General features: G+C 43.2%; 1 protein-coding gene across 2 annotated transcripts in view; it reads left to right on the plus strand.

Moving 5' to 3' along the window:
* The window catches only part of LOC149228415 (uncharacterized), a 352,641-nt gene that overhangs the window by 208,965 nt on the left and 115,956 nt on the right, over positions 1–27,720 (plus strand). For both annotated transcript variants that reach the window (XM_089375681.1, XM_089375682.1), the window contains one exon: positions 227–281. In XM_089375681.1, the coding sequence (XP_089231807.1) occupies positions 227–281 (55 nt within the window). The remainder of the gene's footprint in view (positions 1–226; positions 282–27,720) is intronic.

Raw genomic sequence — 27,720 nt, forward strand, 5'->3', positions numbered from 1 at the left:
TTTCCAAAGCAATATCAATATCTAGTTTTTGAAATCAGGTTTGGATTATAAGCATTCATGTTGTTTCATAATAGCTGTCAACTGAGTGAGAAGATGAACCCCCCAAGTATTCACCTAGTTTATGCATTTGACTGAACATGATTTTTTACTTTATTTGTAGCCTGCAAATTTCTTTTTGGTAAAATAATTCTTAGTTATCCTCTGTCCATGTATGTTTACCTTGCAGACAAGTATCACGACAGCATTGTCACTTTTCTCTTTTCTGCTAGCTTCTGAGTTGAGTATGTATTCTTCTTTGTTTATACAAGATTGTGATATGGTACACCAACATGTTTATTTGGTATTGATTTAATTATTAATCATATTTTTGTTATCTGATTTGCTTCTTACGAATCATTTACTACTACTAGTGTTTGTACTGAGTATATAATATACTTTGTCCAGAATGGATTTTATTTTAATCACAGTGACATATCTGAGTAGATTCTAATACCATTTTAAAGGGAGAATATTTACTTTTTTATCTCATATTTGACTAAAAAAATCATGACATGTTACTTGTGGAATCCATAATCAGCAAACATCCATTAGTCTGTTCACTTAAAATACCACAAAGGGAAAGGCATAGGCAGGGCTGTTAATCCTAAAGGGAAAGCATTTGTGCGGCATAAAGTAGAGTCCATTGTTGACTATGGGAGAATAAGGGGCCTAGGCATGGTTGGAAACACACAACAAACTGATATGAATAATTTCATGGTCTTTCAATGATTCACTGACAATAAACGTTCTTGTCTAAGGTTTAGAGGTACTATGCTTAAGACTATAACAAATTATAGGAAATTTTTATGCCTATAAAAGGTTACATAATTCACTGCTAATGATATAGGAGCAGCACAACAATGAACATTGGCTTCAACGCATAATATCTCATGGTCTACATATTATTATAAATATGAGTTCAAAACACACATTGTCAGTGAGTCTATCAAAGGTTATAACTGTCACAGATATTAACCACAGTGGGTCCTGTCACCTCCCGAGTTCTCACTTGGTGAAAAAATTCAAAGCACAAGTGTGAGGCCCCAAGGAAACCATAGGAAAGATACCTGTTGTCACCTTAGTAGCCTTGCCTTTCTCACTTTAGAGTGTTGCACTTATCGTGATATTATTGCAATTAGCGCAATAATATCGCAAAAGCAACCTCGACGATAATATCGGCAGCAGTTATCACGATAATTTCAATTTATCGCAATAATTTAGGTAATTATCACGATAATTTCAAAATTATCCCCCTGTATCTGTCAATTTCAACTTATTAACATTTTTTTCTTTTTTCTTTTGACCCTCATTTTGTAAAAGTGAGTTAGGGGATTGAGCTGTGAGGAATCAGGATACTTTGAGTATTTTCATCAAGCAAACAAGGGGGAATCTATTGTTTTGATTTCCCATGATATATCTCATGAGATATGTAATGTTCTTAAACAAGAATATAAGTGATATACAAAGCATGCAAACAATCCAACAATCAGAAAAACGAAATATACATTAAGCACCCATGGAAACACTGGAAATAGAGAACTTCTTCAAGAGAAAATACAATAGTAAAATAGAATGGTGCACTTGGGCTTGTCTCAATGGAAAAGCATGACAAAACCCAGGTGAGAAAATGCTGAACTGAAGGCTGCTACAACTGCTGCACCAAACTGAACTCCGTTGCCCCATAAAACTGTTCTGTCTGCGGACTTCGAAGGGCTGGAATCATTGCTTCCTGTGCTCAGAAAATTATGAGATTTCAGCTCCTTGCTCCTTGGCCTAACCCTAGAAAAAACCACGAAGGAATTGGCCAAATGTTGACCTCGGAATTTTGGCCCAAATTCCCCTTGGCTCCTCTAGTTGTTGGCTTAGTTGAGACCCCTGTTTGACCCCTTAGATTTGCCCAGAAAATTTTATAAAATTAGGAGTGTGATCCTTGCCCAAAACCCAGAAAAACTCAGAAAGGGATTTGGCTGGTTTAGACTTCAGAAATTCGACCCCCTTGGAGCCTAGCTTCAGCTGCAATTGCAAAACTCAGCCTGCTGGAATCTGCCTGTAAATCCTCCCGGAAATGGACCCAAAGTGCTGGGCTGACCTCTGCTATCAATCCCCTAACTTCCCAGATGGGATTTCGGCCTATTGCACCTGCTCCTTAGCTCCACGAAATTGCTGGACTGACCCTCTGTGTTGTCCCCAAGCCGAGAAATTCAAACTATTGGGATGCGGGCTCCGAAACTCACAAGAAAGGCTGGACCTTTGCTACTTTCTCAATCATCTAACTCTTCCGGCAAATGTCTGATCACTGATAGCTCCAAACTCCCCCTGCATATTCTCCAGCTAGCCAGAAATACACACTCCCTATTGTGGCTAAATGGTAGTGCTGTAACGCACTCCCGGAACTCCTGAAGTACTTATGGAATTGCCTCTTTAGGGCGGGCATGGATGGTCCCCCGAAGTAGAGGTTGAACCTCCCGCTTGAGAGATCGTGGCTAAACAGCCGGTTGACTCAGCTAAATAATAGAGCTAACAGTCAAGTAATTTTGATTGCAAGGTGTAAGAATGAATCCAAAAATGAGAGCTGCTCCCTCCTTATAACTCCTTGGGCCTTCCTAGCCTCATGTGGGCCTGTCCATCCACCTATTCGACTTTCCCTCCAAGCTATTTGAATGGGCCAATTCAAACTCCCATGTGGGTGGCCCCCACATTCCACTAGCAACCAAATAAAGTCGAATTGCCTCCTAAGTCCCTAAGTCGAAAATGATGGGTTCTCTTCCTTAGCCAAAATTGTGCAAAATTGTGTAGCAACACCCTGTTACAAATGTATTTGAGAGGGGATGTGACAGTCCTCCCCTCCCAAATTTTGTTTGCCTTCAGGCAACCTCAAAGCTGGGTGCTCCAAAATGTGCTCACCTTCCTAGGTGGCATCCTCATCTGGCAAGCTCCTCCATGCACCAAAAATTACTTGTCCTCAAGCAATGCCTGGGCAAGCATCCTCTCTAACTGTTGCTCCCCACTGTCACTGCAAAATGTGCCAGGGTCCCAGATGTGCCACTGGATCGTGCCTGACCTCTGCACTGTCCTGATATGAAAGAATCCTTCAATACCAGGATCCCAGGCAATCCTGTCCAACATGAAGCTCCCCTCACTCCACTCACTATCCTGCCCAGTGAAAGTACCAGAAGTCCCCTGCTCCATTAGTGACTCGCTAAAGCCCAATGGAAGATCTGTATGATCTCCCCTTGTAGTAGCCGGCGCATCCCTAAAGGTTATTGAGCTGTGAATAGCTGTGATGCCCCAGTTCCCTGCTAGTCTCAGAGTGGTGTCACCATGCTGACGCTGCGCTACTCTATGTCATATTGTTAAGTTTAGGTATGTTCTATACTTAAAACAATTTATTTCAATTTTCACAGTTAGCTCAATATCTTTTCCAGATTAGCAATCACATCAGCATTAAAGTAAACTGCAGATAGAACATAAACATAAATCGCAGAAGACAAGCCAAGACAAGAGGACACAAGATGTGGCACTAGCCAGGGACAAACACCAATGTGGGGAAACCCTTGATCAATTCTTCTTCTATGTTCTTCAATAGTTCAACAGAGAGAGAGAGAGATAGTACATTTACAATAGAAGTCAACACTTTGACTTTCTAGATAAGAGAATAGATCATCTCTACATGAGATTAGTTGAAGACATGCTGCTTCAACTGATTCTCCAAGGTGACTCCTTCACCTATCATTGCGCTGCATCTCGTCCATGTGTTGCACCTTATCGTGCTGCACCATGCTGCGCTCATCATCACAGTGCTAGACCTAATGACCATGCTATGCACTTCATGTTGTTGCTCCTGTCACTGTGCTTCTCTAATCACCGGGCTGCTCTCACTCTATGTTGCACTCATCATCACTGCATCCGATCATGTAGCTGCATCATACATAGTGTTGTACTATGCATCACGTCATGTTGCACCCTTTTTACATATGCTGCATTGCTACCCATCATTGTATGTTGATAGCACTATGCTGTACTAGCTGTTGCACCATAATATGTCCAGCTACACCAACATGCCCAAATAGTCCAATTAGGCCATGCTGTCATTTGTTTGCACAACTGTTTGCTGCACACCTAGTTAGGGAACTTGCAGCAGCCCTAGTTTCATCCCACAGTCAACAAACTAACCCTTTAAGGGTCGCGACATACCCTCATAGATCTCCTCTTCACCCACGTTGCTTGCTTAGGGCGCTGTCCACCCTTGATAGCCCTCACACAACCTCTAGTTGTGTGTTATGGCTTGCAGCCTAGCACAACAGATTGTTGTAGAAACAGACCTTCGAAAATATGCCAAATAACTTCCAAACAACAATGTGTTTGACCCTTAGGAACTCGGCCTAACAGTTAGCTTTCTGGGCCCTCTTCACAGCGAACTCGGATCCTGATTATATCACTGTTCCAGCCCTAAGACTATCCGCACTTACCTCAGCCACTCGGCCTCCTGTAGCAGACTTCGGATCCCTATTTTCCCACGCTATCCAGACTCTAGGTTGCTGCGGCTAGGGTATATCCATATCACCCTTAGGTAGGGCAGCGTAGGGCCTCCTCTAGTTGCTGGTTAGGGCCTTCCCTTTGCTGCGGATTAGGGCTCCCTTTAGTTGCGGATTAGGACTCCCTTTAGCTGCGGATTAGGGCTCACTTTAGCTGCGGATTAGGGCTCTCTTTGGCTGCGGATTAGGGCTCTCTTTGGCTACGGATTAGGGCTCTTCTAGCTGCGGATTAGGGCCTCTTAGATCTGTGGCCAGATTTCCTACAAGTCTACAGCTAGGGCTCTCCTAGATGACCCTTCTTTAGGGCTGCGTAGAAAGCATCTCCTCTAGACCTCCTCTTCCACAAAAAACCCAAACAAGTGGAGAGTGAGATCACAAGAGATGATATCAAATGACTTGAAGTCCTCCTTTATTTATACTAAAACGTTGAGCACAAGTGGGGTATATTTGGTTGTTGGTCGACCTTGACGAATTGCCCATAACACAAATAAATTCATATCTCCATGAATACTTATCGGAATCGGATGATCTTTAGATCAATCCTACACCTCTCGATGAGAGGGATCCAAGAAAAATATCAGTTGCCATTAATAAGATGGCCCAAGTGGAGTTTGGCCCTAGTTGTCAATTTTAACACTCCCTCTCAACTAAGGAGAACTCCATCTGCTGATCCATATGTCTGACTGTACTATCTCTGCCATCAGTGCCTTGCACTTCTCTGCTTTGCTCTACTCTGCTCTGCTGAGCTCTGCTTAGTTCTGCTCTGCTCTCCTAAGCTTTGCTCAGTTTTGCTCTGCTGATCTTTGCTCAGTTCCGCTCTGCTGAGCTCTGCTCTGCTCAGTTCTGCTCTATTGAACCATGAAGAAGAAGAATTGATCGAGAATGTCTCATACTATTCTCTACTGACCCGAAGTCAGTTTCATTGATCCCAGATCAATATCACAAGAGAGTGTCAAACCACTCATATTGATCCCAGATTAGTTTCATTGATCCCAGATCAATGGAGGTCATCCTAGCATAGGGAGTATGGTAGATACAACGATGTGTCCATCGATAGTACTACTATGGTCCCTAACCCCATTTCCCTGCTCATTTATCAGATGAGATGTACTTCCCATGAGTCCTAGACTACATGGGTAGGATAACTCGACAGGAGAACTAATCATCCTGCCCACAGAAGAACTAATCATTCCGGCGCACAAGAGAACTAATCATCCTGTTCCATAGTTTCCATGGGATAACTAATCATCCCGGCCCATAGGAGAACTAGTCATCCTGTTCCTTAGTCGCCACGAGGTATCACAGGGAAAGGTTGAACCTGTCACCCTGTACATAGCGCACCACCAGGGGAGGGTGAGTCGCCCTGTGGTAGTATGTCGCTCCAGCAAGTACCCCAAGCCCCCCAGAGCTCCCAGAGCTCAATGCATGCAACATGCAGGACCCTTATACGAAGGTCTCTCAATGACTCCAAGTTGTTTGGGAAAATCACAGATTTGACCTTTCCTTGGGGCTTTTGAAAAAGTGTCTACAACTTGTACATCAGTGTCAATGCGATGGAGCCTCCTCGCTCATTGACTTACCATATTCCAAATAAGGTAGTATTTGATGTCTATCTGCTGGAGCAATCATTGAACATGGGATTCCTCAATAATCGAATCCCCCCTGGTTGTCACAAAGAATCATAGTGGTATTCATCATGTGTACAAACAGCTCACTGAAGAGCTTCCACAACCAGGCAGCTTCACACGAGATCATACTCGTAGCTATGTATTTGGTCTTGGCGGTGATTATAGCAACGGACTTCTGCTTCTTGCTGATCCATGATATCGAAGCAGAATCCAGAGAGAACCAACACTGAGAAGTTCTCTAGTGATCCTCCACACTGCCTGCCCAGTCAGCATTCGAATAATCATGCAGCTTCATATTTTTGGCAGTGTATTTCAATCCATGAGAGATTGTTCCCTGAAGATATCTCGGAAGATTCTTGACACTAATCTAGTGAGGCTCAACCAAATATGAGCTCACTATGCTAACTGCAAAGCATATATATAGACGGAAGTTCACCAAGAACATCAATGCAGATGAGTTTATGAAACTCAGAGGCATTTCCCAAATCTGGTCCGGCATCACCACCATATAACTTCTGAAAGTTAAGATCCTTGAGGTAGTCACGGGCTTGCAGTTTACCATTCCATATCTGGAATCCAACTCCCTCTTACTTCTGCAAGTGAGAGGGTCTGCACCTGTCAGAAATAGGTCGTTTCTCAGAAGGTGTTGGTATGAGGGTTCTCTCATCCACAACCTTCAAATAATGGTTTAGATCGACTTCACTTTTAGTGAATCTCAGCTTCATCAGACAGATATCAATCCTCTCATATTAGGCCCGGGGTGTTTTACTTCAAGCCATAGAGGGATTTCTTCCACTTGTATACATGAGATTCCCAATCATGAATCTCAAACCCCTCAGGTTGTTCCAAACCTGTGGACCTGCTACATGAGGGGAATGGTCTCCTTGTAAGATTTTCCTTCGGTACATCTCAGACATGTACCTTCATGCTTTTCTTGAATTCAAGTATTCGAGTCACCATCTGACTCACATCGGTTAGGGCCTCATAAAGTAGATCTCAAGTGTTATAGATGAGATATGTCATGATCCCTAATGGACCATCCTGCTACTTGACACAAATTTCCAACCCTGAACCCATGAGTAAAAGCATCTTTGAAAATTTCATTTTCAAACACGTACCTTTCCATCGATGAATGCCACCCTGTAACCTTTGACTTCCATTGCTAAAATGGACACCAGGTTCTTCTTGTGATCGGGTACATAAAAGAGATTCTGTAAATGAATCGAGTTACCCTCATTCAATTGTGGCTAACATTCCTTACACCCTTTTGGGATAGGTGGCATCGGCTCCAAGTATAATCCCACAATTATTTCCATCTCTACCAAATTAGAGAGAGCACCCTTCTATCTGATGAAGTGCCTTGAAGCACTATAATCGATAAGCCAGATTCGCAAAGAATCTGAAGGAGAGGGCCAATACAAGATAACGCTTCTTTATCTTATCAGAAACAACATTTGATTCTTCATACCTGGGGTTCCTTGCTTTCTCTAAAGAGTCAGCCGTTTTCTTGATGACCTACATTACCTGTCATTCCTTTGACCATTGAAGATGTCCCTGAAATGATTGTTATCATCATCAAGTGATGTGTCCCTGCCATTCAGACACTTCTTCGCATAATGGCTGAACTAGTTATCTGCCTTTCCTTCCACCCTGAGATCCGGTCTTCCCAATGAAGTGATCTTTAGGTAGGCCATATTCCACTGCGCTATTCTGATAATATTCTCTGCTTCGATTTCACCCTCGGTGAATTTGAAGAGGGATGAGGAACCCATTGATCCTTTTGTCCTTTCCTAACTGTCTTCGGTGATTGCTCTTTCACTCTTGCTTGGGCATTGTCTTCACCTCACCTCTGATACCATGTTAAGTTTAGGTATGTTCTATGCTTAGAGCAATTTATTTCAATTTTCACAGTTAGCTCAATATCTTTTCCAGATTAGCAATCACATCAACATTAAAGTAAACTGCAGATAGAACATAAACATAAATCGCAGAATACAAGCCAAGACAAGAGGACACAAGATGTGGTGCTAGCCAGGGACAAGCCCCAATGTGGGGAAACCCTTGATCAATTCTTCTTCTATGTTCTTCAATAGTTCAGCAGAGAGAGAGAGACTGACAGAGATAGTACATTTACAACAGAAGTCAACACTTTGACTTTCTAGATAAGAGAATAGATCATCTCTACATGAGATCAATTGAAGACATGCTGCTTCAACTGATTCTCCAAGGTGACTCCTTCACCTATCATTGTGCTGCATCTCGTCCATGTGTTGCACCTCACCATGCTGCACCATGCTGCACTCATCATCACAGTGCTGGACCTAATGACCATGCTATGCACTTCATGCTGCTGCTCCTGTCACTGTGCTTCTCCAATCACTGGGCTGCTCTCATCACGGATCTGCACTCTATGTTGCACTCATCATCACTGCATCCAATCATGTAGCTGCATCATACATAGTGTTGTACTATGCATCACGTCATGTTGCACCCTTTTTACATTATGCTGCATTGCTACCCATCACTGTATGCTGATAGCACTATGCTGTACTAGCTGCTGTCCCATAATATGTCCAGCTACACCAACATGCCCAAATAGTCCAATTAGGCCATGCTGTCATTTGTTTGCACAACTGTTTGCTGCACACCTGGTTAGGGCACTTGTAGCAGCCCTAGTTTCATCCCACAGTCAACAAACTAACCCTTTAAGGGCTGCAACATACCCTCATAGGTCTCCTCCTCACCCACGCTGCTTGCTTAGGGTGCTGTCCACCCTTGACAACCCTCACACAGCCTCTAGTTGTGTGCTATGGCCTGCGGCCTAGCACAATAGATTGCTGTAGCAACAAACCTTCGAAAATGTGCCAAAATAACTTCCAAACAGCAACGTGTTTGACCCTTAGGAACTCGGCCTAACAGTCAGCCTTCTCGACCCTCTTCACAGCAAACTCGGATCCTGATTATATCACTGTTCCAGCCCTAAGACTATCCGCACTTACCTCAGCCACTCGGCCTCCTGTAGCAGACTTCGGATCCCTGTTTTCCCACGTTGTCCAGACTCTAGGTTGCTGCGGCTAGGGTATATCCATATCACCCTTAGGTAGGGCAGCGTAGGGCCTCCTCTAGTTGCTTGTTAAGGGCCTTCCCTTTGCTACGGATTAGGGCTCCCTTTAGCTGCGGATTAGGGCTCTCTTTAGCTGCGGATTAGGGCTCTTCTAGCTACGGATTAGGGCCTCTTAGATCTGCGGCCAGATCTCCTACAAGTCTGCGGCTAGGGCTCTCCTAGATGACCCTTCTTTAGGGCTGCATAGAAGGCATCTCCTCTAGACCTCCTCTTCCACTAAAAACCCAAACAAGTGGAGAGTGAGATCACAAGAGATGATATCAAATGACTTGAAGTCCTCCTTTATTTATACTAAAATGTTGAGCACAAGTGGGGTATATTTGGTTGCTGGTCGACCTTGACGAATTGCCCATAACACAAATAAATTCATATCTCCATGAATACTTATCGGAATCGGATGATCTTTAGATCAATCCTACACCTCTCGATGAGAGGGATCGAAGAAAAATATCAGCTACCATTAATAAGATGACCCACATGGAGTTTGGCCCTAGTTTCCAATTTTAACACATACTCCCCATCGTGCGCAGTCAGTATCCTCCTCTCCTGGAACTCGATGGTGGAATACTGAAAGAGGTGAGACACATCCTACCTAGGCATCTCTATGGCACCAAGGTCTACCCATCCAAATCTAACTCCAAACCTATGCAGCAACAGAGAATGTTTGCCTCCCCATATGATGAAACCCTCTATGAACCCCCATGTGTCATCCCAAGAGCGAACTATATCACTCTCTGCCACGACTCCGCTCATCACGAGTGATCTATCGATCAACTGAATCCCTGTATCCCGTAGCCAGACCTACTGCGGCATAGCCTCTTCAACCAATGGAATCCCTCTGACCCTCGTCTCTAGTCCCTGCATGTGATCACTATATAGGCTCCATATATCGTGGGCTAATCTGATGCATGCTAATCTGCCCGATGCCTGCCACTGTGTAGTACCGATCATCGCTAAAAGCCAAGTGTACCAAAGAGCTACCCCTTGAATGCAACCAAAAGAAGGGTATCCGATACTCGTAATCGACTCAGGGTATGTGGATCCCTCCTGTCCCTGCCAACCATCTCCCCTGGGTCTGCCATCCGCCCTCTCGATAATGTGCCAATATAAGGTCTGGAGCCTAGACACATACTGGGAAACTACCTCAGTCGTACCTAGTATCCTCTGCTCATGCATGGTCCCGACATGCCCTGAGAGAAGAGTGACACATGTCTCCCTCGTGACTAGTTCCCTAGATGTAGGCTCGGTGATGAACGATATGCCACCCTTGCAAATGATCACCTCATCCCCCAATTTGTGGTTGTCAACTGATGCAACAACCTAATGCCATTGCTGAAAAGTCTCCCCCCTAGTGCGCTGAGCGTCACCTATATATCTCGGGTGAGCTACTTGTCTTCTGCTGCTCATGCCCAAAGTGCTGAAAGTCAACAACAAAATTGACTGCGCCTACGAGGGATGTAATAGAGGGCCAGGCGTGTGAGTCCCCACGGATACCATCAAGTATCGCTCATCTATTTCCCCGTCGATCCTAGGTGAACTACGCCCAAAGGTATGCCTGGTGTTTCCATCCAAGGGTCTCCCTGGAGGCAACACTCCAAGACCTCATTGTGCGGCACTATACACCCTTGCATACCACTGATCATCCTAGTACTCTTGGACATGCCACTCTACACTGCAGCCTACCCATGTACACCGCTGGATACCCTCTGCTATGGATATGCCATCCTGTATTGGTCTGTGTCCTGCCTGTGTCACTGCACCTGTCACTCCCCTCATGTACACAATGCGATGTCAGGCACTCCCACTCCACAACACAGTCCAACATACTACAACACACCACCCTGCATCTCCATGCTCCTCTGCAAGCCCCTACTCCTAGCTCCATAGCCCCGCACGCCACTGGATGTTATGGCCTAACATTGGGTCTGTATGCATCAGACTGCATCCCTCTACATAACACTGGACCCTATGACAACTCTGTGTAGTCCTGCATACCACTGCCCACTATCGTACCACCTTGTAACATACAGTATGCTGCATGGGCCATGTTGTGGCACAGAATGTCCAGGCATCACCACAACGGCTCAGATCAGGGACTGTCACCCTGATCCCCAACCTCTCCGTTTAAATTGTCTCCCTACAACAGACTAAGGGGGGTGGACCCTACGGAAATGGAATGAAGGAGGACTTGTTGGGAACCAACCAGTCCGGGAGACATAGTTGAGTGACCAAATATTTGTTTAGATCTAGCAAGACTTAAATGGTTTGATTTATACAATTGATACCAGTGCCTTATGGAGTCAACTATATTGCTAAGAAATTTAGGACCAAGTATGTAATGACCCACCTATAGCTATAAATAAAATACAAGTATTAGCATACATACGAGGCCTCCATATGATAGCTACATATGCATGGACCCGTATGTAACGCACTATATATATATATATATATATATATAAGAAACTCCCAAGTGAACAGAAAATGTTAGTTTTAATGTTTAAAATTTTAATTTGTAAATTAAAATTTAAGAAAATAAATAAAATTATAAATTATAAATTAAATAAACTAAATTAAATCATTAAAATAAATAAATAAACTTTATTAAATTAAATTTAGATATTTCGAATAAAATCACCAAATCAAATCAGATTTTGTTTATAAAATCAACACATATCCAAATTAAAACACGGAGATGGAGGAAGTCGGTGAACAGAGACTTATAAGAAGGAAGGGGTGGTTGGAGGAAGGAGAAGTTGAAAGGAGGAGGAAAATTTGTAACACAGAGTTTTTCAATAGCAAAGAATGAGCCTTGTTTGTTCTGAAGTTTTTGGGCACGGAGGAACAGATTGCAGAAATTGGAAAGCAATCTGGATTGAGTACCCAAGTTGTACTTGGTTTGGCTGGGAGGTTATGGTCTTTTGGTAACAGGAGTGAGCTGAGAAATTCTGAAGTCTCTTCACCCGCAGGAACGCAAGAAAACAAGAAGGTACTCTCATCAATTCTGTCAATTAGATTTGTAAAATTTTTTGTAATTTTATCACAGGTTCATGATCATTTTAAGAAATCCTTTACTGTCTTTACAATGGATGTTAAATTTTGTATAGTCCTTGCATCATAATCTGTCCAGGGTAAATAGCTGATTAATCATTTATAGACTTTACATTTGGTAGATTTCATAATCATAGCTATTTTCTCCTAAACAAATTATGAAATCTACCAAATGTAAAGTCTATAAATGATGAACCAGCTATTTACCCTGGACAGATTATGGTGTAAGGACTGTACAGAATTTAACATCCATTGTAAAGACAGTAAAGGATTTCTTAAAATGATCATGAACCTGTGATAAAATTACATAAAATTTTACAAATCTAATTGACGGAATTGATGGGAGTACCTTCTATTTTCTTGCGTTCCTGTGGGTGAAGAGACTTGTAAAATCTGTCTATTGGTCCAGTTTGTATCGACATTGAATTTTCATAACATCGTGTCTGATAGAAGCCGTGATCCCTTAATTGCATCTCATTTGTGGATGATATCTTTGGTTTTGGGCTGTTATCTAATTCAAACACTCTGCAATGCTATATTGCTACATGCCATTAGGCTACAGGCCTTTTCTGAAGCTTCTGAATCCTCCGACAACCGGGCAGAAGTTCATTTGTCCTCCTTTATACTACATGCTACAGGTGGCAATGAATTTCACCCATTTGTAAAGTTTTCCTTTTGGTTACCACTGGAGGAGCCGGAACTGTTTGCTTCTTTGCTTACGTGTAGGTCCATCTATTTCTTTTTGAAACATGATCGTTATATGTATAAGTCAATTTTAATTGTCTTATATTGACTATAAAAAATCTCCAGCCTAATGAGCTAGCTCAAGTGGTTAAGTGATTTGAGCTTCATGCAGGAGGTCCCCATTTCCTTTTTTTGTTTATCAACTCTTATCTATTTAAAATTTGTCTTTATGTATGAGTGAGACCCAGTACTCTGAAAACCAACCAGATCGATACAACCTGAGACCAAGTACTCTGAATACCAACCAGATCGATACAACCTTTTGTATGAGCTGAATATCCATGTATAAGCAATGAAACAATAAAGCAAGAACTGTCAGACAAGGCTGCAATTTTTCTTATAAAAATATCTCCCACTGCAACGAGTTCATAACAGAAATTTAATGGCACTGCCCTGCAATAATAAATTGAAAGGTATGTGGCAAAAACGACACGGTCTCTAATCACTTCAATATCTATCTCAGCGGGATCAGTGGCCTGAACCTCATAGTGAAAACCATCAAGTTCCCTTTTCAGTCTGTCCTTAGTTGTAGCATAAAGCATTTAGTTGTAGCAAAAAGCATCTTTGCTATGATTTTGGATACATCTGGACACCTAAAAATGCATGGATTCCATCACTCATACATAAAGACAATATTTTAAATAGATAAGAGTTGATAAACAAAAAAAAGGAAATGGGGACCTCCTGCATGAAGCTCAAATAACTTAACCACTTGAGCTAGCTCATTAGGCTGGAGATTTTTTATAGTCAATATAAGACAATTAAAATTGACTTATACATATATCGATCATGTTTCAAAAAGAAATAGATGGACCTACACGTAAGCAGAGAAGCAAACCGCACAGTTCTGCGAGGGAGCGGTGTCGTGTATTCATGGATATTCATGAAGGCAGTTCTGCGGTTAAATTCGTGTAGTTCTCTTCCGCAGCTTATGCATTCTTAAGCTCCAGTAGTAATGGCGCATTGTGTTTTCGGAGAAAGATGCGGTATGGTACCTTCTGTCTGTTTGGTAGCTACCCAGTTATGCGGTCCCTGTTTTGCGGTGCACAGCTGTTCTGCGAAGCACAATCAACTGTTCTTCGGTTTCCGTGTTTCCATGACAAGGAGCCTTCTTGGATCAAACTACCGGCAACCTTCTTCTATCAATCTCACAGAGTATAGCACTGTTCAAATTGACAGAGGAGCCTGGTTTGACAATCTCACGAACGGGTATCGGAGCTGGAAATCGTGAGCCGGAGCTGTTATTTAGAAAACATCTGCACAACATCATTTCTTCCAGGTCAGGTCATCATCTCTCTTTTCATCCACTTTCAGCATGTATGCATATTCTGAAAAAATAACACAAGAAAAATACTGTATGAAAACTTACATATAAGCATTTGATCCATCAACAGCCTTCATCTAATTGATTCTCTTCAGAGAAACAGAGGGCATGGAAATTTCACATTGAAATAATATTAAAGGCAGGGAGATAAGGTTGATTGTTTACCTGGAGCAATGCAACCATAGGAACCTGCAATGGAAGACATACATTCCAAAGCCCCAGAATCCTGCAAAAACTTTACAAGGCCGAAATTGGCTACATGGGCCTCAAAATTGGAATCCAAGATAATGTTGTTGGACTTTACATCAAAAGACCATAACCTCCCAGCCAAACCAAGTACAACCTGGGTACTCAATCCAGATTGCTTTCTAATTTCTGCAATCTGTTCTCCCATGCCCAAAAACTTCAGAACAAACAAGGCTCAGTGTTTGCTGTTGAAAAACTCTGTGTTACAAATTTTCCTCCTCCTTTCAACCTCTCCTTCCTCCAATCGCCCGCCCCTTCTTATAACTCTCCGTTCACCGACTTCCTCCATCTCCGTGTTTTAATTTGGATACATGTTGATTTTATAAACAAAATTTGATTTGATTTGGTGATTTTATTCGAAATATCTAAATTTAATTTAATAAAGTTTATTTATTTATTTTAATGATTTCATTTAGTGTATTTAATTTATAATTTATAATTTAATTAATTTTATTTAATTTCATAAATTTTAATTTACAAATTAAAATTTTAAACATTAAAACTAACATTTTCTGTTCGCTTGAGGGTTTATTATATATATAGTGCATTACATACGGGTCCATGCATACATAGCTATCATATGGAGGCCTCGTATGTATGCTAATACTTGTATTTTATTTATAGCTATAGGTGGGTCATTACATACATCCCTCCTTCCAAAAACTTCGTCCCGAAGTTAGGGTTTCTAAAATATATTAATGATTATTATGAGTATATAAGTCTTTACAATTACAAAATTGAATTTGTTTTCTTTAATATTTTTAAAATTTTACAACTATAATATCCATGTTCTGCCCCAGTTGGTTTTCCAGCTATTCTATAATCATCTTTAATATCCCGTTTCCGGGATATTCCTCAAACCCAAGCAAACTCCAACCAAACACGTCCAAATGATATAGTGACCGGAAAACTCAAAGTGATAAAAATAACAGTGGTACAACATATAATAATGTGAACATGAAATATAAGCAGATACTCAAGAAATGCAGAGAGAAATGCTAAGCCATTTTATTATACTGAGTAATGGAATGAGTACAGGAGGTGATTAGAAAGATGGCACCTCGACTTGCACAAGGCAAGTGAAGAAATACACTCAAAATAGCAAAGGAATGACCTCTCTCTGAACTGCGTCCAAGCTGTTGGAGAACTGTCGTGCTACTGCTACTGCTAGAAATCAAATGAGGATTTGGGGCTGTTCCCCTCCTCAAAAAATGCTGAAACTCTGGAATCAGACTCTACTCAAGAAACCCAGAAAAACCTAGAAAGCTTTTCTGAAATAGCTGACCCCCGAAAATCACCCCCTTGGGGATCTACGCTGTCCCTCAAGGCTCTGCGCTGCCACTGAATAGAATCCACCAAAACTTAGCTCGAAACTCTGCCAAAATCCTCCAATATGCAAGAGCTGATCCCTTGCTCAATCTCCCAGCTCTAATCCTCCACAAAACCCCCAATCCGGAACTCCCACCAAAAGAACTGCGTCCCTCTCTCTCAAGACTACGCAGTCCTCAAATGCTCAGCTCCTCCACAACGCCAAAGATCAATCCTACTGCAAAATACTGTTGGAAACTACCTTGCCCGAGTAGGCACTCGAAGTCCCCCGGGGCTAAGGGTGAGATCTTCGAACGGAGACACTCAATGCACTAAACAGTGCTGCAGACAAGCTAAACAGCCAGCGTGCTCCAAGTCGAAGTGACTAGCTCAAATGCACATAATCGAATGACAAAATGAGGAGGCTCCTCTCTCCTTTATAGCGTTGGCCTCTCTCAATCCCAAGGCCCACCTCCTCCAACGTAGTCCCTCTCTTGCCACGTGTTCCTTTCCATCTGCGCAGTCCCTCCAAGTGTCTGCGTGGGCCCCATCTCTGCGTGGTCCTTTGGCCCCCTTGGCTCCCCTTTAAGTCACAACGTTGTGCTACTAGGAAGTGACTTTATTCTAAAGGTGAGTTATGTCCCCCTTTTCCTCACCTTTTTATTTATAAATAACTATAGAAGGCAAAATTGAGCAAAATTGAATATTCCAATTAGCCATGGCTAATTAGGAATATTACAGTCTCCCCCGGCAAAATGTTGCTTGTCCTCAAGCAATTGAAGTGATGGATGCTGCAAAATTTTCTCACTCTCCCAAGTGGCATCATCATTCGGTAGATTCTTCCACCTCACCAAGAATTCCCAAACCATCCTGCTCCGCAACTACCTCTCCCTGGTATCAATAATAGCCTCTGGGTGCAACACCAAATGCCCCTCATCATCCATGGGTGGTAGCTCATCTGTCAATGTCACATGCTTTCCCAACGCCTTCTTCAGGCATGATACGTGGAAAACGTTATGAATCTCACTGCCTTAGGGCAGCTCCAACTCATATGCTACTTGTCCAATCCTGCGTATCACCCTGTATGGCCCAAAAAAATGGGGCTTGAGCTTTTCAGCCCCCTTTTGCTTCAGTGACGACTGCCGATATGGCTGTAATCGTAGGTAGACCAAGTCTCCTACCTCAAATTGTTTCTCCACCCGACCCTTGTTAGCATACAGCTTTTGCTGGTTCTGCGCTGTAGCCATGTTATCCTTGAGAGCTCGGAGAATATCCTGACTCTCTTGGATCCAAATCTTGGCTCTCGGAGCCTTGCTAGCACCAAACATCACGTCAACAAAAGATAAAGGATGATATCCATACAAAGCATAGAATGGTGACATACCAATGGACATGTGATGTGTAGTGTTGTAGCAGTTCTCCCCCAGATGCAGCCACTTCAGCCATGTTCGTTGTTGCCCACTAACATAGTTACGCAAGTAGCCCTCTAGCGACTTGTTAACTATCTCTGTCTGCCCGTCCGTTTGTGGGTGATAGCTGGTACTCGGTGTCAACTCCGTCCCCACCAATCGGAAAAGCTCCTACCAAAATCCGCCCATGAAACAACTGTCCCTGTCATTGGTGATGGTCTTGGGAAGACCATGTAACCTAAAGATTTCTCTAAAGAACAGCTCGACCACCTGTGTTGTTGTGTAGTGTGCGGATATGGCGAAAAAGTGTGAGTACTTCGTCAGTCGATCAACGACGACAAAGATGCAATCCTTGCCCTGTACCATGGGCAACCCTGTGATGAAGTCCATCGAAATACACTCCCATTTCCCCTCCGGAATGGGAAGAGGCTGCAATAATCCTGCGGGATGGCTCATCTCCCCCTTGTTCCTTTGGCAAACATCGCACTCCCGGACACGCTGGAGTACGTCCTCCTTGAGGCCCTTCCATGAGAACCTCTCTCTAATGGCCCTGTAGGTTTTGGTAAACCCCTGATGGCCTGTCAATGGTGAATCATGTGACGCCTGAAGTATCTTCTTCTTGAGCTGAGATCTCTCAGTCAAGAAGATCCAGTCCCTGTAGTAGATGATCTCATCGACCACTCTGTACCTGTCATCCGCCACCTGTCCATCCAGAACCTCACATGCAAATCTATCCTTGGAGTACTCTACTAAGAGTCGAGCCCTCCAGTTTGCATCCAAGCTCATAAGAGACAACGTGGCTGGTCTACGTGAAAGGGCATCTGCTACCACGTTGTTCTTACCCTTGACATACTCAATGTCAAAGTCATATGCTTGGATCTTATTGATCCACTTCTGCTGCCTCTCCTATAGCTGCTTTTACTCCAAAAATAACCTGAGGCTGATGTGATCAATCCTCACCCTGAACCTGTTACCCACTAAATACTGTCGGTACTTGGCTAATGCATGCATGATGGCCAGCGTCTCCTTGTCGTATATAGAATACAACCTCTCGTGCGGAAGGAGCTTCTGGCTCTCAAAGGCTATAGGGTGACCTCCCTGCATCAACACTGCGCCGATCCCCTCTCCCGACGCATCACACTCCAAAACAAATGGCTGCGTAAAATTCGGCAATGCAAGCACTGGGCCGCTGCTCATAACCTCTTTGAGCCTGTCAAAGGCTCGCTGCGCTGTATCCGACCAATTGAATGCCCCCTTCCTCGTCAGATCTGTCAGGGGTGCAGCAAGCTGTGAGAAACTCTTGACGAACTTCTGGTAGTAAGTTGTTAAGTTATGGTATGTTCTATGCTTAAAACAGTTTACTTCTTTTTCTTACTATATTCCACCGATTAGCAATCACATGTACATAAAGTAAAGTGCAGATAGAACATTAAACGATCGACAGAAAACAAGCCAAGACGAGACACAAGATGTGGCGGCTAGCCAGGGACAAACCCCACAATGTGTGGGGAAACCCTTTGATCAAATCTTCTTTTATCTTCAATAATTCAGCAGAGAGAAATAGTACAATAAATCTGATTCATATCAGCAGTAGCAAACCCTAGATCAGTAGCATCAGCATTAGCGGCTTCATTATCAAACTAGGGCAGACCATATCTCACAAACCGACAGTCGGATTGACTTCATTCCACCACCAAAAGTTTCGGCTTCCAGAGGAGGTTCAGATGAACCTACAGCGCAGTTCAGATGAGGAGATCTTCTAGGCCACGCAAGTCAATCTTTACTTCTGCAGTTGCAGCTTCAGTTTCAGTAGTTTCCGGCTTCAAACTAGGGCAGTCGATATCTTGCAAACTGTTCGTCGGATTGACTTCATTCCACCACCAAAAGTTGCGGCTTTCAAAGGAGGCTCAGATGAACCTACAACGCAGTTCCAAAGAGATCTTCTAGGCCACGCAAGTCAATCTTTACTTCTACAGTTGCAGCTTCAGTTTCAGCAGTTTCCGGCTTTAAACTAGGGCAGTCGATATCTTGCAAACCGTTCGTCGGATTGACTTCATTCCACAACCAAAAGTTGCGGCTTTCAAAGGAGGTTCAGATGAACCTACAACGTAGTTCCAAAGAGGAGATCTTCTAGGCCACGCAAGTCAATCTTTACTTCTGCAGTTGTAGCTTCAAATTCAACAGCTTCCGGCTCCACATGTGTGAAAGAGAGAGACCCATTTCAGCGCAGTAGAGAAGAGACTCATATCTGCGCAGTAGAGAGAGAGAGATATGATGAGATGAGTGAGTCCAAATGAGGAAAAGTCCTCTTATATTTATACACAACGTTGGTGGGTGAATAGATGCGACTGTTGGGCTTCTGAGCCTACATGAGTTGTAGGTCGGCTTGATAATAATTCCATAATCAAAATAAATTCATATCTCCATGAATACTTATCGGAATTGGATGATCTTTATATCAATCCTACACCTCTCGACGAGAGGAATCTAATAAAAATATTATTAGCCATGAATAAGATGACCCACATGAAGTTTTGCCCTAGTTGCCAATTTTAACACTCCCTCTCAACCATGGAGAACTTCATCTGCAATCTGTCTATCGGTCGTTACTATTCATCCATCAAATGCACTGCCTTGTACAGCCTGACCCTTGTCCTGCTCTACTCTATTTTGCCTGTTCTGCTTTTTCTTGTTCTGCCCTGCACTGATCTGTACTGTTTTGTTCTGTTCTGCTCTGCTCTTGCATTGTTGTGTTCTACTCTGCTTTTGTCCGAATTATGAAGAAGTAGAAATGATCGAGGATGTATCATATTGACTCAAAGTCAGTCTCAGAGTATGTACCACTGGTCCCAGACCAGTCTCAACCAACCCAAAGTCAGCGTCATAGTGAGTACAACTCCAATGGTCCCAGACCAATATCATCCTCCACTGACTCAAAGTCAGTCTCAGAGTATGTACCACTGATCCCAGACCAGTCTCAACCGACCCGAAGTCAGCGTCATAGTATGGTACAACTCCTACCACTGGTCCCAGACCAGTATCATTGATCCCAGATCAATGGAGGTCATCCTAGCGTAGGGAGTACGGTAGTTACAACGATGCGTCCACTGGTACTACTATGGTGCCTAACTTCATTTCCCTGCTCATTGATTAGATGAGAGGTACTTCCCATGAGTCCCAGACTGCATGGGTAGGATGCCTCGACAGGAGAACTAATCAATCCTGTCCTCACAGGAGAACACATCAATCCTACTACAATTGCCATGGAGAACACATCAATCCAGGCCTCACAAGAGAACACATCAATCCTGCTACAATTGCCATGGAGAACACATCAATCCAGGCCTCACAGGAGAACACATCAATCCTGCTACAATCGCCATGGAGAACACATCAATCCAGGCCTCACAGGAGAACACATCAATCCTGCTACAATCGCCATGGAGAACACATCAATCCAGGCCTCACAGGAGAACTAATCATCCTGCTACACAGGAGAGCGAATCATCCTGTTCCACAAGAGAGCGAATCATCTTGTCCCACAAGAGAGCGAATCATCTTGTTCCAGTGTGCACCACCAGGGGAGGGTGAGTCACCCTGTGGTCGTATGTTGCTCCAGTAATAACCGCAAGCCCTCAGAGCTCCCAGAGCTCAATGTATGCAACATGCAGGACCCTTGTACAAGGGTTTCTTACCGACTCCAAGTCGTTTGGGAAAATCACAGATTAGATCTTTCCTCGGGGCTTTGACAAGGTGTATCAACCTGTACATCATCTTAATGCGATGGAGCCTCCTTGCTCATCAACTTACCATATCCAAGATGATGTCTATCTGCTGGAGCAATCGATGAATACGGGATTCCTCAATAATCGAATCCCACCTCTGGTTGTTATAGAGAATCACAGTGGTATCCAATGTAAATCCAAACAGCTCACTGAAGAGCTTTCGCAACCAGACTACCTCACACGAGGTTATGCTAGCAACAATATATCCTGCTTCGGCGGTGCTCAAAGCCACCGACTTCTGCTTCCTGCTCATCCAGGATATCGAAGCAGATCCCAAGGTGAAACAGCACCCGTAAGTGCTCTTACGGTCCACGACACTGCGTGCCCAATCAACATCAGCATATCCAAGTAGTCTCACATCTCCGACAATGTATCTTAATCCATGAGAGATTATGTCCTGAAGACATCTTAGAAGATTCCTGGCATCAATCCAGTGAGGCTCAACCAAATATGAGCTCATAATGCTAACTGCAAAACATATGTTTGGACGGAGGTTCACCAAGAACATCAATGCGAATGAGTTTTGAGACTCAGAGGCATTTCCCAAATCTGGTCCGACATCACTACCATATAACTTCTGAAAGTTAAGATCCTCGAGGTAGTCATAGGCTTGCAGTCCACCATACCAAATCTTTCCAAAATCTTCACCACATATTTTCCTTGAGATAGGAAAATTTCCCTTGGCTTCTGCCACACTTCAAGTCCTTGGTCCTTCATTTCAAATTCAGAAGCCAACTCCCTCTTACATTTTGAATGAGAGGGTCTGCACCTGTTAGAAAGAGGTCATCCACATACAACACCAGTATGAGAGGCTTGTCATCTTCAACCTTAAAGTAAAGGTTAGGATCGGCTTCACTCCTAGTGAATCCCAGCTTCATCAAGTAGCTATCGATCCTCTCATACCATGCTCGGGATGCTTGCTTCAGCCCATAGAGAGCCTTCTTCAACCTGCATACATGAGATTTTCAATCATAAATCTCAAATCCTTCGGGTTGCTCCACATAGACCTCTTCTTTGATCGAACCGTGCAAGAATGCGGTCTTGACATCCATCTGATGTAGGTTCCATCCTTGTGAAGCGGCAAGGGCTATGATCGAGCGGATGGTCGTATATCTGGCAACAGGTGCAAATATCTCATCATAGTCTATACCTTCCTTCTGGGAGAAACCACGAGCAACAAAACGAGCCTTATACTTTTCTGTACTTCCATCTGCTGCATGCTTTATCTTGTAAAGCCATTTAGAAGTGACAACTTTCTCGTCCGGGGGTCTGGGAACTACTTCCCAGACATCATTCTTCATAATAAACTCATGTTCTTAGGTCATAGCATCCTTCCATATTTGATGCTTGATGGCATCTAAGAATGATGAAGGCTCATTTTGTATAATCGTGCTCATGATGGTCAGGTATTCCTGATACCTGTTAGGTTTCTTATTTTCATGGAAGGTTCCTCGGGGTGCAGCATGTCCTTCAGCATCATCAAGTATCCTCCTAAGCCATGAAGGCCTCTTCCTAGAAGAGGGAGGCTCAGGTGGATAAATAGGATCCATGGGTTCCTCCACATCAGGCATTGTTACATCATCTACCCATAGAGACAGCGTCCACAATCGTAGGGTTCTTCCTTTCCGCCACACCATTCTACTTAGGAGTATGTGGTGTAGTAGTCTCCCTCTTAATGCCAGCCTCAGATATGCCTGAGTGAACCAACTGTAATATATGGGAGGTCTTGCTTTGACTTGAGGGGAATGGTCCCCTTTTGAGCTTTCCTTCAGCACATCCAGACATACACCTTCTTTCTCTACTTGGAATTCGGGCATCCCTGTTACCATCTGTCTTACATAGAGTAGAGCTTTGTAATGAAGGTGGGCAAACCTCCGATGCCAAAGTTCAGACTAAAGAGATGTGTCATAAGACATGACACCTAGCAGACTTCCATCGACCTGATATAATGAATCAACACGAAACCCAAGAGTAAAGGCATCTTTAACATTATTTTTCCATATACGTACCTTGCCATCGCTGAAGGTTACCTTGTAGCCTTTGTCTTCCATTGCCGAGATGGACACCAGGTTCTTTCGGAGGTCAGGTGCATTTAGTACATCCTGGAATTTCTAGCCTTCTTGAATGCTTGTCCTCTTCCTTGATTCCCAGCTCTCCTTTTACCTTTGCTATTGAATTTGTCATTCCTTTGATTGCCATCAGAGGGATTTTGATCATCGTCCCGGTGTGAGTCCTTTCTATCAGGGCACTCCCTTGCATAGTGACCTGCTTTATCGCAGATGTAACATCGTCCTTTTCTTCCACCCTTAGGTCCAACCTTTCCTTTTGATTTAGTCCCGGAATTATTTCTTTTCTTAGCATGAGAAGAAAAGGCAGCAGGAGGATCTTTAGGCAAGGGCATTTCTTGCTCTTCTACCTTTGTTTCTTCTTGAATGCATCTAGCCATTAATTCCTCGAAACCAGGAATTACATTATTGTTCAAAAGAGTAGTCCTGAACACGTACCATTCGGATGGTAATCCTCCAAAAGTTGTGAGTGCCATTTCACTGTTAGTAATAGCCTCCCCAATAGATAGGAGATCGTTCTTGACTTCGGTGATCCTTAAGAAGTATGCTTGCATACTCTCATCTTTACCCTTCTTGATTTCCCTCAGCTTATTTCTAAGAAACAAAACTTGATTTGCATCTTAACTTTAAAATAAACTCACCAGTCTATTGTAGATTTCCTTGGAGGTGTCCAGTTCAAAGATGTAGGCCACCAAGTGCTTGTTGATAGAGTCCCGGATGATCTTCTTTGTTTTGACTTCTCCATTTTTCCATTTGTTCCAGGCAGCAGCGGATGCATTTGATGGAGGCTCAACAATATTGCCTCTTACATGGTCCAGCACTCCTTGATCATCTAGGGTTAGATCGATAGACATTTTCCATCCGTGATAGTCAGCATTTTCACGAAGCTTGCCTTCGGCAGAGTGTTGCGAACCCCATAGTTCTTTTAGGATAGCCTCGCCAATCTTCTCTTCGGTGATTGCTCTTGCTCTTGCTTGGGCTTTGTCTTCACCTCAGCTCTGATACCATGTTAAGTTATGGTATGTTCTATGCTTATAACAGTTTACTTCTTTTTCTTATTATATTCCACCGATTAGCAATCACATGTACATAAAGTAAAGTGCAGATAGAACATTAAATGATCGACAGAAAACAAGCCAAGACAAGAGACACAAGATGTGGCGGCTAGCCAGGGACAAACCCCACAATGTGTGGGGAAACCCTTTGATCAAATCTTCTTTTATCTAAAATAATTCAGCAGAGAGAAATAGTACAATAAATCTGATTCATATCAGCAGTAGCAAACCCTAGATCAGTAGCATCAGCATTAGCGGTTTCATTATCAAACTAGGGCAGACCATATCTCACAAACCGACAGTCGGATTGACTTCATTCCACCACCAAAAGTTTCGGCTTCCAGAGGAGGTTCAGATGAACCTACAACGCAGTTTAGATGAGGAGATCTTCTAGGCCACGCAAGTCAATCTTTACTTCTGCAGTTGCAGCTTCAGTTTCAGTAGTTTCCGGCTTCAAACTAGGGCAGTCGATATCTTGCAAACCGTTCGTCGGATTGATTTCATTCCACCACCAAAAGTTGCAGCTTTCAAAGGAGGTTCAGATGAACCTACAGCGTAGTTCCAAAGAGGAGATCTTCTAGGCCACGCAAGTCAATCTTTACTTCTGCAGTTGCAGCTTCAGTTTCAGCAGTTTTCGGCTTCAAACTAGGGCAGTCGATATCTTGCAAACCGTTCGTCGGATTGACTTCATTCCACCACCAAAAGTTGCGGCTTTCAAAGGAGCTTCAGATGAACCTACAGCGCAGTTCCAAAGAGGAGATCTTCTAGGCCACACAAGTCAATCTTTACTTCTGCAGTTGCAGCTTCAAATTCAACAGCTTCCGACTTCACATGTGTGAAAGAGAGAGACCCATTTCAGCGCAGTAGAGAAGAGACTCATATCTGCGCAGTAGAGAGAGAGAGATATGATGAGATGAATGAGTCCAAATGAGGAAAAGTCCTCTTATATTTATACACAACGTTGGTGGGTGAATAGATGCGACTGTTGGGCTTCTGAGCCTACATGAGTTGTAGGTCGGCTTAATAATAATTCCATAATCAAAATAAATTCATATCTCCATGAATACTTATCGGAATTGGATGATCTTTATATCAATCCTACACCTCTCGACGAGAGGAATCTAATAAAAATATTATTAGCCATGAATAAGATGACACACATGAAGTTTTGCCCTGGTTGCCAATTTTAACATAAGTACAAATGCCAATGAATCCTCAAAGTTCTATCACGTTTCTCGGTTCTAGCCAATCTCTGATGGCCCTGATCTTCTCCTCGTGGACCCTCACTCCATCCCAATGTTGCAAGAAGCGCCCCCCCCCCACGGTTCCAAGCCCCGAAGCGCGTCTCGTACGGAAGCGCCTAGGAAGCTTGGCCGGAAGCGCGCTTCCGAAATTCGGAAGCGCCGCTTCCTGGAAATTCGGAAGCGTGGTATGGAAGCGCCGCTTCCGAAGCGTCGAAGCGTGCTTCGTACGACGCTTCGGGCATCGCAAGCGTGGCGCTTCGGAGGAGGAAGCGTACACTTTTGGAAAAGCTTCCGGAAAAGCATTTAGAAAAATCCTTTTTTTTTTCAATTTTTTTGAAATTTTAGGTGAGTTTGCTTGTTGGGGGTGGGTCCACCTTGGGTTAGGGTGACAAATGAAGGCAAAAAATAATATAAATATAGTGATGCTCCCTCATGGTAATGTTAAATTCTTAAAGTAAAAGTGACATTCTCCTTTATTTTTCATTTTCATCGAATGTCACTTTTACTTAAATTTTTAACATTACCATGAAATGACTCAGGATGTTTGAGAGTGGTTCCAGCCTCATTGGACTTCATATGGAGAAAATAGAATTTCATATCCTATTCAAAATTCAGCAGACTTAACAGTTTTTAGGAATTTAGGACCAATGGGATTGTGGCATTTCATTAGATTATATCAAGTATGAAGGTATGCGATTAGCATTTAATCAAGAGCACCAAGCGCTATATGTACCCTAGTGTTGGTGGTGTTAATTGTTGAACTCCTTTGTCACGCGGCACGCCCTTAGCAAAAAATTACCTTTCAATCAAGTCAAAATCATCAATCAAGCATGTTAAAGCTTTTCCTACCATATTTTAAGTCTTGAATTAGGTAGTTTGATCAAAATTGGGCAATGTTGATTAATATCCCTAGACAATCGAGGTAGAGGCAAAGGCTAGACAAGAGGAGAAGAATCTAGATTCTAGATGGTTGATGCTTGAATAATTAATCATTAATGTACAATGGATGTTATATCTATCTTGATTTATGCAAAAATATGCATGTTTTCATGCCTTCTACAATTAATTTGCTATTTGGGATGTTTGTTTTGAGTATAAATGCAAAAAAATATAAATATAAATATATATATATATATATATATATATATATATAGCAGATGCTTCGCTTCCTAGATTTTTGGAAAATGACGCTTCCGCGTCCCCGCTTCCAAAAAATGCTTCCGCTTCGCCCCCACTTCGTGCAACATTGCTCCATCCACCCATATGATGTGTCCCAAGTATAACATCTCCGTCAATCCAAACTCACACTTGGAGAGTTTGGCATAGAACTGCTGCTCCTCCAAGATGCGCAATATTGTCTCAATGTGCTGGAGATGCTCCTCCCAAGTCCTGCTGTAAATGAGGATATCATCAAAGAACACCAACACAAACTTCCTTAAGTGACTGCAGAAGATGTGATTCATGCAAGACTGGAATGTAGCTGGGGCGTTGGTTAGCCCGAAGGGCATCACCAAAAACTCAAAGTGCCCATAGTGACACCTGAAGGTGGTCTTGGGAATGTCCTGCTCCCTCATGCGAATCTGATGGTACCCAGATCTCAAATCAATCTTTGAGAAGAACCGTGCTCCTCTCAACTCATCCATCAACTCATCGATCCTGGGTATGGGGTACCTGTTCCTCAGTGTGTTCTTGTTCAGGGCCCTGTAGTCAATGCACATCTTCAATGTGCCGTTCTTCTTCTTCACCAACACCACGGAAGAAGCAAAAGGACTCGTGCTCGGCCGAATGTGCCCAAGAGCCAGCAACTCCTGAATGGCCTGCTCAATCTCATCCCGATAGGCCTTGGGATGCCTATAGGGGGTAGTGATCACTGTCTCTATGCCCTGCTCAAGCTCAATGGTGTGCTCAAACCCCCGGTCCGGTGGCTGTCCTGGCGGGATCTCCCTAAATACTGTGGCATACTGGTCAAGGATGGACTGTATCTCTGGGTGCACTGTCTGCCGTGTAGTCCCTGTCTCTGATGCACACAGCTCTACTACCCACTCTATGTCTCCCTTCCAGAAGACTGCTTCCATCCGATGAGCTGAAACAGTGTGTGGCGGATATGTGTGCTGTCCCAGTATCTTCTCATGCCTCCCTGTCTTCTCATCATCCCACTCCAT

The sequence above is a fragment of the Pinus tabuliformis genome, chromosome J (genome assembly GCF_031772625.1).
Source record: "Pinus tabuliformis cultivar Carrire ecotype Pingquan chromosome J, CPIR1, whole genome shotgun sequence".
NCBI classification, from domain to species: domain Eukaryota; kingdom Viridiplantae; phylum Streptophyta; class Pinopsida; order Pinales; family Pinaceae; genus Pinus; species Pinus tabuliformis.